The sequence below is a fragment of the Saccopteryx leptura genome, chromosome 8, assembly GCF_036850995.1.
Source record: "Saccopteryx leptura isolate mSacLep1 chromosome 8, mSacLep1_pri_phased_curated, whole genome shotgun sequence".
NCBI classification, from domain to species: domain Eukaryota; kingdom Metazoa; phylum Chordata; class Mammalia; order Chiroptera; family Emballonuridae; genus Saccopteryx; species Saccopteryx leptura.
The window spans coordinates 70,600,092-70,613,395 of NC_089510.1; the positions used below are offsets into that span (position 1 = coordinate 70,600,092).

The following is a 13,304-nucleotide window of genomic DNA, read 5'->3' on the forward strand; positions in this document are numbered from 1 at the left end:
TCACTTATTAATAAATTGCATTCAGTAGTTTAAGCAAAATAAAAGACTAGAATTCTAAACAGTAAGTGCTGAAACGAAATTCTTCAAACAATTTAGGATTTAGGTGCTGTGTGTTACAAAGATCGTGCAGGCTGGGAAGAGCATCCACCCCAGTCCTCACCAGCATGAATTCCCAGGGCCACTTTTTCCATTCTTCTTGTCCTTCTCTGTCAATACTCTTTATGCTTATTCTGGTGCATGGACTGGGAGGCCCCCGAGATTCAGGACGTGTCTTCCCCACACACTGCCGGCCCGTGGCTAGTACCGGAGTTCTGCTCATCTTCTAAGAATGCAACCACCCCTTAAAATATTGCTATCATCAGATTGGATATTTGTCAAGGGTCTATGTGTTTGGCTTGGTTCTTGTGATGTGTGTGTGTGTGCGAGTGTGAGTTCTGCGTTTCCTTTCCAAGTTATTTATTACTTTTACAATCTGTTTCCTTCCCCAGATGTTCATGAGGGTGAAGACAATGGCATACAAACCTCCCCCAAGTGTGAGTAATAATAGCAGTCTTGGAGGACCCAGAGCCATTCTGAGACCTTCTCTTCAGTATCGCTGCAGTCACTATTAACAACAATTGTAATAGTGTTATTAATTTCCTATAATATACCAGACAATTATAAACATTTTTACTAACATCAACACTGCAAAATGGAAAATATTATCCTCACTTTAGAGACCAGGAAACTGATGCTCAGAGGAGCGAAGTGGCTCACCCAAGATCACACAGCCAGTGAGTGCTCAGCAAAGTCCGAAGGGCACTCAGGTCTGACTGACTCCAAAGCCCTGCTCCTGCCCCGGGCCAGGGCCTCTCGTCTGTGCACTCCCGTGCCTGTGACCTGCCAGACCCGAGATTCTGGGGTCCCCTCTGTGCTGCCACCCCCTAGTACCAAAGCCTTAGTACCACAGAGCCCATGGCCAGTGAGTCCAGGAGGCAGGGGTGAGGGACACGACGAAGGTGGAGCAGAAGGCAGCCTGGGAGCTGCACTTCCCTCCCCTGTGAAACCAGGGCTCTGACTGAGGGACCTTCTCCAAGGTTTACCTGTTCTAAGAATTCTGATTTCCCCCAGGGGCCATGGGAGATATTGGGTGAGTAGGGCATCATCTCTGCTGCCAAGAGCCATGGGCTCATGGGGGAGACATCTGAGGGCACATGCAGAGCAGCTACAGTTTGTCTCAGAAGAAACTCTCCCTCACAGGGTCTTGTGAGGTGATTGTGGGTGACCCACTGCCTCCCAAAGTCCCTTTCCTCCTGTATCTCTTAGAGTAGGGCAGGATAGAATGGAACAGAAAAAAATGATAGGCTAGAATACAACAAAACAGAAAAAATAATAATAAAATAGAACATAATAGAACAGAAAAATAATAGAACATGATAGAATAGAATTGGAACAGAATAGGATGGGATAGAATAGAATAGAATAGAATAGAATAGAATAGAATAGAAGAATATACATCACTCACTGTGAGAGTAATATGGTTCCATGAACTTGTGTTTTAATTTTATAAAAGCACTTACGTGTATACATTGTGTTAGGGTGTAAAATTTGCATCTCCCCATGGCTGCACTGCTGAGTGGCTGGAACTTGTCAGGTCTTTCAGTTCCCAAGTGTCCTCCAGCCCTGCCCACCCAGGTTGTGAGTGCGCTATGGCTGATGGAGGCCAGAACTCCTACCCCCATGCTCCCAGTGGGTGACTGGGTTTCTGGAGCTAGTATTTGTGGGGTATTGAGGTCATGGACCCTGGGGACTCAGTCTTTCTGTTCACCCAGGGGTTAGTCAGGGGTCTGGCTGCTCCCATCCTCCCCTATGGCTTTTCAGCAGGACCACCATTCCTCGTCCTCACTGTCTGCCCCTGACATAGGGGTCCTGGGTTTGATGATTGCCCTAAATAGGAGTCTCTGGGGGTCACAGCAGATGTCCCTGAGTCACATATGGAAAAGGGTGGTGGGAGGCACCTCCTTGAGCCAGTTTCTCTTTTACCTTCAACTGCCTCATCCCTATTGCATCCTGGGACCAGGAATGAAATCTGGAGGCCTCCAGGAGGTGGCTGACCAGCTGTTCTCATGCTGCTCATACAGCCCCCACTGACCTGCTCTGGGGAGGGCCCTGGGACCCAGAACACAGCTTGGGGGGACCCTGGACAGCAGGTTGGGGTCCTCCCACTTGATCACTGGCTGCTCCTTGAGATAAATGAGCCCCCACTGCACCCCCAACTGCAGGCTCCTTCTGTCCTTCCCCCCAAGGCCATTACTCTGCCCAGAATGCCCTCCCTCCCAATGCCTGGCCCCCTTCCTCTGAATTCTCACTGAACAGAAACTCCAGCCCTCAGATTCCCGAGTGATGGCTTACTAGGCTGACACTCTGCCTTGGGCCGCCACACAGGATCTTTCTGCTGCCTCGTTAACCTGCCTTGTGAGCAGTGTGGGGCAGAGACCAGGTCATATTGAGAATGTGGAGTCAAGAGCAGGATGTTGGCGAGTCTAGCTGCAGTGCTTACAGGCCAAAGGGAATTTGGCCAAGGATTTTTCCTCTCTTATCTCAGTTTCCTCATCTATAAAATGGGGCTAAGGCCCTTACAGTTGTCCTGACATCCCCCAGGCACAGAGCAGCCTCAGTGTTGTGGGAGCTGCTGTTCCCTACAGGGTCTAACAGCCCTGGGCACATAACAGGTGCACAGTGGTGACTGTTTGGTTCCTTAATCCATTCATTGGAGAGAGAGGCAGGAGGTACTGCCGGTCCCTCTGATTTTCCCATGGGGTTGGTGGTGGGGGGTGCAGTGACATTTGGCAGAGGCTGCCAAGGAAATGGGAGATGGACAGTCATCAGGGGAGAGAGATGGGGGAAGAAAGGGAGGAGGGCAGGAAGGCCGTCAAGCATGGAGAGTTTTTTTCTGGGAGGACAGGAGGTAGGGATATGAACGGCATGTGGACACGACTTCTCAGTCACAGTTACAGAATTTCAGAGCTGGAAAAGGGAACCCACAGAGCACAGACCCACCCCCTCGCCACCCGGAGGACGCAGTAGGCCCTGGGAAGGTGGGAGTTAGAGGTGGGGAGCACGGGTCCCTGGAGACAGGCAGGTGGGTCATTGGCAGCAGAGCCCCTCCAACCCCTCTCCCCACAGCCGCCATATTCTTCCCTTCTTTCCCCAAGGCTGCTCCAGCAGGGCGTGCATCTCCATGGAAACCTTTCGTGAGGGAGCAGAAAATACGGAAAAGGAGAGCCGCGCTCTGGGTGTAATTTATTTCCTTCTTCTTTCAAATTCTCCCTCATCCCTGTTCATCAGCCTCCCGGCCTCCTCTTGCGCTCCCACCCTCCTCGCCCTCCTGTCCCTGCTTCTTACCCCTAAGGACCTAGCCTAATTCAGGAAGCTGAGGTCGCTGCCTCTGCAGAGTGGCTCAGACCCTCTCCCTGCCCAGCGTGCCCCACATCACCGTCTCCTTAGCAACAGGCTAGGTCCTGGCGGCAGTGAGGGGACCCCTGCTGGGACTCTGAGTGCCCCTGTGGGAGAGCTGGGGTGGGCCCCGCGCTGCCAGCGGGAATGGCCGTGTCGGCCTGGCCTGGCCTGGCACCCCGGCTTACTCTGAGGGCACTGCCCCCTCCATTCCAGCTCCCGGGATTTTTCCCGTTGGACGACAGTTATAAAGCCTGTCCCGCCAAGTCCTCGCTGGACCAGGGAGAAAGCGTCCGGGGAGAAAATGAAGGTGATGACGAGAAGGACACGTGAGTGTGAAGAGGAAGGAAAAGTAAGCGAATTTGTTAGCCATTGCTTCTCTGACTTTCTTCTTCCAAAGTCAGGGCAATAGACAAAACTGAGGAGGGCGCTGGGGACACTCGTGTCCGGGCAGAATCAGCGCGGGGACCCAGAGAACTGACGCTCGGTGCAGACAGCCGAGCCGCCAGGCCGTCCTCATTCCGCGGAGACGTTGCTGTGGGCGCGGAGGCCGTGCCCAGCCCCGCGCGGAGGGCAGCGGAGCGGCCCCGGAGCTTGCGGCCCTGCCTCCCCCGCGGGGTGGGGTTCGGGCGGGGCGGGGGCGCCGGGACCCCCTTGCAGGATGCTTGGGAGCGGCCGGCACGTCCGTGGAGGACCGCGAGCGGCTCCGCACGCGCCTACCCGGGAGCCGGGGTTCGCGCCTGGGTGGCTTAGTCCACGGTTTCTCCGTCTTGGCACGTGTGACATTTGGGACCGGGTAGTTCCCAGTGGGGGCTGTCCTGTGCATTGTAGGATGTTTAGCAGTATCCCTGGCCTCTACCCGCAGATGCCGTAACACACCCACTTACCTACCTTGTGACACACAAAAAAAAATGCCCTTAAACGTTGCCAAATTTCTCCGGAGGTGGGGGTTGAGAACCTGCCATCAGAGCTGGAGGACGCGGACCGCGCCAACCCCGCGGGGCGGATGGCTTCTCCCTCCTCCCCGCAGCCTCCTCTCCTCTGGTCCTTGTGAGAGTGTCAGCGTGGCCCTGTGGTTACTTTATTCCAGGATTGTTTTCCTTTCACACAGGGTTGGTTGGTTACGACTTAACTTCTGACATTTACCTTAATTCGTTTTGAATTAGTTTATATTTTAGTTTTTAGCTTTATAATTATTTAATTTCGTAGCTTTAAAGTTACCTGTTTATATATAATTATTTTCTTATAAAGATTAGTTTTTGAGGTACTCATTTTTAGTTATTTAGTTACTTTGTTTTAAGCATTATATTTACAAATTAGTTATTTTTTTTTCTAAAGTAAAATGCTTTTAGTTATTTTAGGCTTTCCTCCGAGTTATTTAATTTTAAAATGACTTATGTTTTTTACTTTAGTTATTTTGGGTTCTGGATTGTTTACTTTTACATTTTTGTCATTTAGGTTTTTTAGTTATTTAGTTTTATATTATTTCATTTTAAGGCCCTGGCCGGTTGGCTCAGTGGTAGAGCGTTGGCCTGGCGTGCAGGAGTCCTGGGTTCGATTCCTGGACAGGGCACACAGGAGAAGCACCCATCTGCTTCTCCACCCCTACCCCTCTCCTTCCTCTCTGTCTCTCTCTTCCCCTCCCGCAGCCAAGGCTCCATTGGAGCAAAGTTGGCCTGGGTGCTGAGGATGGCTCCGTGGCCTCTACCTCAGGCGCTAGAATGGCTCTGGTTGCAACAGAGCAACGCCCCAGATGGGCAGAGCATCGCCCCCTGGTGGACATGCTGGGTGGATCCTGGTCCAGTGCATGCGGGAGTCTGTCTGACTGCCTCCCCATTTCCAACTTCAGAAAATACAAAAAAAAAAAAATTATTTCATTTTAAGACATTTCATATTTGAACCTATATTTTCTGAATTTTTAAATTTTTATACTTTTTGAACTAATTAGTGTTTGAGTTATTTTTCAGAGTTATTTATTATTCTTTCTTTTCAGTTAAGTCTTTGCCATTAAAATTTTTTCTGTTCTGTATTTTTATTTGTTTTATTTTCAGATTTATTTATTTTCAGGATTATTTAGTTTAGAATTAGTCTGTCAGTCAGGATCCAATCAACAGAGACACCAGACCAGTTGTTTTAAAAGAGAAAATTTAATATGAAGAATTGTTATTCTACTATTAGAGATTTTTATAGGAAAAAACAAAAGTGATAATGAGATATTATGGAGATTTTAACTGCAAGAAGTAGCTATTCATCTAAGGGCTGAAGGAGCAAAGGGAAGAGGTTGGGGTGAACCCGCAAGGCTGGGGCGCCCTCTGAGGAGAAGGCACTGCCTGGTGGACAGGAGTCCAGGGACTGGATGCAGGACTGAGAGGGAGGTGCCGCCCCTGGTGCTGGTGCCTCAGAGGATGGGGCGCCCTCTGAGGAGAAGGCACTGCCTGTGGACAGGAGTCCTGGGAGCTGGATGCAGGACTGAGAGGGAGGTGCCGCCCCTGGTGCTGGTGCCTCAGAAGGCTGGGGCGCCCTCTGAGGAGAAGGCACTGCCTGTTGCAGGAGTCCTGGGGGCTGGATGCAGGACTGAGAGGGAGGAGCTGCCCCTGGTGCTGGTGTCTCAGAGGCTGGGGCGCCCTCTGAGGAGAAGGCAATGCCTGGTGGACAGGAGTCCCGGGAGCTGGATGCAGGACTGAGAGGGAGGTGCCGCCCCTGGTGCTGGTGCCTCAGAAGGGCTGTGATGGGGCTGGTTAGGGAAGTGTTGGGCAAGTGGCAGACTGCAGTTCCTGGAACCACCGTGGCTCTCAGGGTAAAGGTCAGTTGTTATGGGAATGCCAATGGGAACCCAGGTACACAGGAAGGAGTGTGTGTCCCTCTCTCCTCCTCCAGCCTCTGATCAGTCTGCCCTATTGACTGAACCTGACAGGAAGCAGCTGGCAAAGGAGGTGGGCGGACTACAAAGCAGAGAACTGAAGGGTGGTTGGAAGCTGAGAAATCACAGCTAGCCCGGCCTGGGGTGGTGCAGTGGATAGAGTGTCAGCCTGGAACACTGAGGTCGCTGGTTTGAAACCCTGGGCTTGCCTGGTCAAGGCACATATGGGAGTTGATGCTTCCTGTTCCTCCCCTCCTTCTGTCTCCCTTCTCTCTCTCCCCTCTCTAAAATGAATAAAATAAACTCTTAAAAAATATTTTTTAAGTATACTGTATAGAAAAAAAGAAAGAAAGAAAGAAATCGCAGTTAATACCCAGCACACTGGGCTCTGGAATTAGTTTTAGAGTTGGTTTTGGACTTAGCTAGTTTTTGGAATTGTTAGGGTGATTTGATTTTAACTTTTCACCGCACATAGGATTTCACTGAGTCTTCAGTCCCTTGATTTGTGTACTGGCCAGTTGTTTTAAAAGAGCGGGTAGCAAATACAGAGAAGAGTGTTTCCCATGAGACTCAAGAAAATCCCTTGAGTCTCAAGAAAAACAAAAATAAGCAACTCACTTTGTTCATAAGAAGCACTTTGTGTGGCCAACCAAGGACAGAGGTAAGGGACAGACTGTCAGGGAGGGGCTTCTGAGCACAATTGTTCAGCCGAGTATTCTCAGAAATTTGTCAAAAAGTAAGCTATGCTGTGGGGCCACCTCGTATGCCCCCTTTCCTAACAACAAAGTATCTTTCTTGACAGAGTGTGTTTTAGATTTGAAAACAATATTTATTATTTGCACAACAAAATAAAGTTCTTCCCAAATCTATAGGAAATCTTATTTCCTTTTACCTACATTATTTTCCAACACACGTTCCATTTTCACCATTCAAATATGTATGTATACACATAGTCACTCATTTTATTCCACACGTATTTCCTGAGCAGCTCTGTTCTAAGGAAGGTGCTGCACCAGGGACGGCCAGGGAGGGGTGAAGGTGAGGCAGAAGCTCTCAGTCCAGCTGGGGGAGACAGATGTGGAAACAGATCATCACAATACAGTGTGACAGATGCTGTTGGGGTGCACAACCCTGCCCCTGATCCTGCGGTCTGGGCAGGGGTGACAGCTGAGCTGTGCCTTGGGGAGCGAGCACTTTTTCCAGGTGGAGGAGAAGGGGCTCGTGGTGGAGCACAGCAGAGCACGCCATGCCCAGCAGGGGGCACATGCTGACCAGCTTCAGAAAGGCACTGCGGCTGCCTTGGGGGCTGGGCCTGGTGCTTGACAGATACAGCCCCATTCAGTCCTCACAGCCGACTGCAGGAGAACAGGAAGGAAGGTCAGAGCAGTGCGCTCCTGGTGCTCCCTGATCGCACTGCGCTGACCACTGTTCGCAAGGCCCTCTGCCTTGCTCTTTCTGGAATTCTCCAGCTCATTCCTGGCTTTCTCGTTGGCCCAGCCACTCCTTCCCTCTCATCCTTGGAGGTGAGCCCCATCTTCTTCCACCTTTGTATTCCTGTTCCTTAAACATCTGTAGGAAAGGGAGAGTGTTGAGACCAGCCAGCTGTGACAGCAGGTGACGTCAGCTGCGGAGGAGACAGAGGAGGGCGGCTGCAGGGTCTCAGGGAAGTTCTGCAGAGCAGTTCTGTGAGGCTGTTGGCGTACCCAACCATGACCCCTCTACTGCATCCGGCAACCGTTGCAAGGTTGTGGGGGTGTCTCTCTCAAAAGTGGGAGCCTACTTTAGATACAACCCGACAGATTGGGATTTTTTTTTAAAAGCACACAGAACCCTTTGCTGTATGAACAGTACTGACATGTCTACCAAGTCAAAAGACAGTATGATCTATGGTGGCATATTTTCACACTTTTTATACATTCTTACAGTCAGTCTTGATATAGGATTAATTCAGGGGGAAACATTCTGGGTACATCTGCAACCTTGCAAAACTAGCCCAAGGTCACAGCCTGCAAAACTAGCCCCAAGGCCAGGGGTAGGGAGTCTTTTAGAAAAAGTAGGTTCTGCTAAAAGTCTCCTTTTTTCATTTCAAGACTATAAGAAAACCAGTGCTCTCATACACCGTTGGTGAGAGTGTGAATTAGTACTAAATTTTTAGAAAATAATTTGCAATGACTATCAAAAAAATTTTTTTTAGAGAAACAGAAGCATCAGTTCCTCATTGTGGCACCTTAGTTGTTCATTGATTGCTTTCTCATATGTGCCTTACCCAGGGGGCTCCAGCCAGCAACCTTTGGGCTCAAGCCAGCAACCATGAGGTCATGTCTACGATCCCATGCTCAAGCTGGATGAGCCTGCACTCAGACATTGGGGTTTTGAACCTGGGTCCTCAGCATCTCAGGCCAACTCTATTTACTGCACCACTGCCTGGTCAGGTTCAAAATTTAAAATATGTATATGATTTGACCCAGCAATTCCACTTGTAGGAATTTAGTTTAATGATATACAAATGAACAAAGGTATATAAATATATACAAGTGTTCGCTTTGACATTACTTTTAATAGGAAAACAAGTAACAAGATGGAGAACAACCTAAATGTCTGTGGTAGTGTTAAAAATCCGCCCCAAATTTATATACTCCTCCCTTTGAGTGCGGGCTGCAGTAGTGAGCAACTCTGTAAACAGAATGTGGTAGAAGTGATGGTGACAGACTTTCAAGACTGGGTTATAAAAGGCATTTTGTTTCTCTCCTCATTCTACCTCTTGGATTGCTGACCACGGAAGAAGCCAGCTACCGTGTTGAGAAGACACTAAGCGACCCTACGAGACCCACATGCAGGAACTGGAGCTTCTTGCCAACAGCCAGGTGAACGAGCCCCCATGGATGTGGAATCTGCAGCCTCAGTCCAGATGTCAGATGGCATCAGCCCCAGCTGATTTCTTGGTTGAAACCTCATGGACAACCCAGAGCCAGAAGAACCCAGCTAAGCTGCTTATGAATTTATTACCAGAGAACTAGGAGATAATATTTTCTGTTTTAAGCTGTGAAGTTTTGGGATCATTTGTTAAATAACAAATATAATATTAAACAAAAAAAGCTGGTTAATAAAGTATTGTCCTGACATACAGTGAAACTATGCAGCTATTAAAAATAGTACCTTTGTTGTAGCAAAATCAGTGAGAATATACAGACATTCACCACACTAAAGTTCAAATTCTGAGGAGTCTTTTATTGAAAGCTGGCGACCACACAGAGACCTAAGTCAGTCAAATTGCGGCCCCAAACACAGTTTGAAGTCAGCTTTTAAAGACAAAATTACACACTTATTGGGGGATGGGGAGAAAGGGAAGCATAGCAATAAAGCAGTGAAACAAGCTCTTTTACAATGTTTATCTATAAGATTAATTCAGGGAGGAGCATTCTGGGAACATCTGCAACCTTGCGGAACGAGCCCAAAGCCACAGCCTGGGAAACCAGCCTCAAGGCCAGAGATAGGGAGTCTTTTAGAAAAAAATGTAAGTTCTACTGAAAGTCTCTTTGTTTTAGAGAAAGTAAATTTTGCTGCTTCATTTCACTTTCTGCTTGAGATGTAGAAATCTAGAAAGAATACTGTTGGGCAGATAAAATATATTATGCTCACTTCCATGATGGCGCTGCCCACATGGAAGCCCATCACCCAGGTGATATTAATGTGTGTTGGGGTGGGCTGTGGGCAGGCAGGATCCTTGTAGCCTGGGGTTTGGTTTTAGGACTAAGCCTTTCCCACCTTTTTTCATGTGGGGTGGTACAATCCCATCATGCCTCAGATAAGTGACTTTGTATTAGAGACTTCCCTATTTTGTATATTGGATTAAAGTTTTTTGATTTCTGCACTATAAAGTGGGGCAGACTGGGAGCTTGCTCTCTCGCTTCCTGAGATTAGCATTAGAGCAGAGAGCAGGTTGGAGAGCAGAGAGAGGCCACATGGAGAGGAGAGGCAGCCAAGATGGCAGAGTGCTGAAAGAGAAGCCAGTTAGTGCAGTTTGTATAGAGAGGAGATGGGGAACAAAGGAGAATGAGGCTAGTGGGCTAGAAACTTTTGATTCTAGGAAACTCGGATAAGTCAGTAGCTTTGTGAGCACTGGATGAGTGGGTTTTGGAGCCCAGTGTGTGTTTTTACTTGCCTGCTGGGTGCAAGCTAGGATTAAAGATAATGGCCCACCAGTTCGTGGCTCCATTGTTTCATTACTGTCTGTCCGAATCCAATGCATACCTGCATGGGCCGGGCGGCTATAATGGTGGCCTTGGATACTGGCTTCACAAATACTATCTCCATATTTGCAAGATTAAAAATAACAGAATCTGGCCCTGGCCGGTTGGCTCAGCAGTAGAGCATCGGCCTGGCGTGCGGGGGACCCGGGTTCGATTACTGGCCAGGGCACATAGGAGAAGCGCCCATTTGCTTCTCCACCCCCCCTCCTTCCTCTCTGTCTCTCTCTTCCCCTCCCGCAGCCAAGGCTCCATTGGACCAAAGATGGCCCGGGCGCTGGGGATGGCTCCTTGGCCTCCGCCCCAGGCGCTAGAGTGGCTCTGGTCGTGGCAGAGCGACCCCCCTGGAGGGGCAGAGCATCGCCCCCTGGTGGGCAGAGCATTGCCCCTGGTGGGCGTGCCGGGTGGATCCCGGTTGGGCGCATGCGGGAGTCTGTCTGACTGTCTCTCCCCATTTCCAGCTTCAGAAAAACACACACACACACAAAAACCAGAATCTGAAAAATACACAAATTCATAACTTTTCTTGAACGCACTGAGAGAGCTGGAGTTCACAAGGCAATATCTAACCTGAAATCTAAGTAAAAACAAACAGGCACCTACAAAGTGAGAAGAGACTACAACACTTGCTTTCCTGGGGCAGGCAGGCTATCCATTGGCAGGGAGAGTCCAGCCAAAATTCTTACTGGCCCAGTTTGGGTGGGCTTCTAGGAGAAACTAAAATCCCTGGGACCACAGATGTAAGTGCATTTACTTGTGCAGACTTTTCTGCAGTGATCTCTTGGCCACTCACAAAGAATAAATTGTGAGAAAGCATCCTTTGTAGCACAGATCTGGAGGAGGGGAATATTAGCTGATGCAGGAAAATTCTGAAACTAACCAACTGTTGCAAGAAGGCAATAAACACTCCTTCACACCCTTAGAGTAAATCTAATCCAGCTGGGAGAAGAAAACAGAATTAAAACCAAACCTCTAATCCTGGGGAGGGGCAGGAATTGTGTGGGTCCAGAACCACTTCTGAGGGAGGGACGGAAACCCTGGAGGTGGCACCTGGAAAGACCCAGGACAGTGTACCTGCACATCTGAGAGATACTCGGAATACTTCCTCCCTCAGCCCTGTCCCCACTGCCCGCTAACAGCACTGACTAACGAGGAACGTTTGAATGCTGCTGGGAGAGCTACCAGCACACGGAGAGACTGCAGCACAGCCGGGAAGACCTCAAGCTGAGGGTGGTGTGGACATGGAAGAAACACATTTGGATAAATAAGTCCATACCCTAAAACAGGGGTCCCCAAACTTTTTACACAGGGGGCCAGTTCACTGTCCCTCAGACCATTGGAGGGCCGGACTATAAAAAAATCTATGAACAAATCCCTATGTACACTGCACATATCTTATTTTAAAGTAAAAAAACAAAACGGGAACAAATACAATATTTAAAATAAAAAACAAGTAAATTTAAATCAAGAAACTGACCAGTATTTCAATGGGAACTATGGGCCTGCTTTTGGCTAATGAGATGGTCAATGTGCTCCTTTCATTGACCACCAATGAAAGAGGTGCTCCTTCCGGAAGTGCAGCGGGGCCGGATAAATGGCCTCAGGGGGCCGCATGTGGCCCGAAGGCCGTAGTTTGGGGACCCCTGCCCTAAAATCAGGTAACCCTTGAGGAATGCATTGTACTTAAGGTAACTATGGCAACAGCAAACTTAAGGATCTACACAAAGGAATGAAGACTGTCAGAAATGGTAATCACATAGTGCTGTATAAAAGGTTTTTCCTCTACTGTATTTACATCTCCTTAAAAGACAAATCTTCTTTCTTTAGTTCACCTGCCTTGCTGAGACCCAGAAGGCCCAGGGTTATAATTTCATGATAAACATGTTTCAGGATTTCTGTTTATTTCCTATAGTATTCCTTTTTGAGCTAGTTTTAGAGAAAACAATTTGATATACTTCAATTTTGTAAAAAAATAAAAAACCTGTATATGTATAGGTATGTGTATATGTATGTGTATGTGTATGTATGTGTATATGTATGTGTGTATGTATAGGTATGTGTATATGTATATGTATGTGTGTAGTGTATATGTATGTGTGTATGTATAGGTATGTGTATATGTATGTGTATATGTGTATGTATATGTATGTGTATATGTATGTGTGCATGTATAGGTATGTGTATATGTATGTGTATGTGTATATGTATGTGTGTATGTATAGGTCTGTGTATATGTATGTGTATATGTATGTGTGTATGTATAGGTATGTGTATATGTATGTGTATGTGTATATGTCTGTGTATATGTATGTGTGTATGTATATGTCTGTGTATATGTCTGTGTGTATGTATAGGTCTGTGTATATGTATGTGTATGTGTATATGTATGTGTGTATGTATAGGTATGTGTATATGTATGTGTGTATGTATAGGTATGTGTATGTGTATATGTATCTTCAGTAGAGGAAAAGCTGCTTTTATTTCTGTCAGATATCATCAGTTAGTTTGTGGAAGTTGAAATTTAGGGATTTCTTTCATTTCTAAGCTGTAGAACATAAGGTATGTTTTCTTGGTTTTTGTTGGCTCGTTTTGCTCTCAACTAAAGATGTCAATTGTTTTCACAGAACCCCATTCTTAAAAATTAATTAATTAATTTATTTATTTATTTAATTTTTTACAGAGACAGAGAGTGAGTCAGAGAGAGGGATAGATAGGGACAGACAGACAGGAACGAAGAGAGATGAGAAGTATCAATCATTAGT

General features: G+C 47.6%; 1 protein-coding gene across 12 annotated transcripts in view; it reads left to right on the plus strand.

Moving 5' to 3' along the window:
- Positions 1–9,427, plus strand: part of MCF2L2 (MCF.2 cell line derived transforming sequence-like 2) — a 261,068-nt gene extending 251,641 nt beyond the window's left edge. For 4 of the 12 annotated variants that reach the window (XM_066347779.1, XM_066347777.1, XM_066347783.1 and 1 more), the window contains 4 exons: positions 489–533; positions 3,195–3,277; positions 3,652–3,787; positions 9,078–9,427. In XM_066347779.1, coding sequence (XP_066203876.1) covers positions 489–533; positions 3,195–3,277; positions 3,652–3,768 — 245 coding nt within the window. In that variant the 3' untranslated portion in view covers positions 3,769–3,787; positions 9,078–9,427. The remainder of the gene's footprint in view (positions 1–488; positions 534–3,194; positions 3,278–3,651; positions 3,788–9,077) is intronic. The other 8 variants (XM_066347778.1, XM_066347786.1, XM_066347780.1 and 5 more) reach the window with 4 other exon arrangements.
- The last annotated feature ends 3,877 nt before the right edge of the window (positions 9,428–13,304 follow it).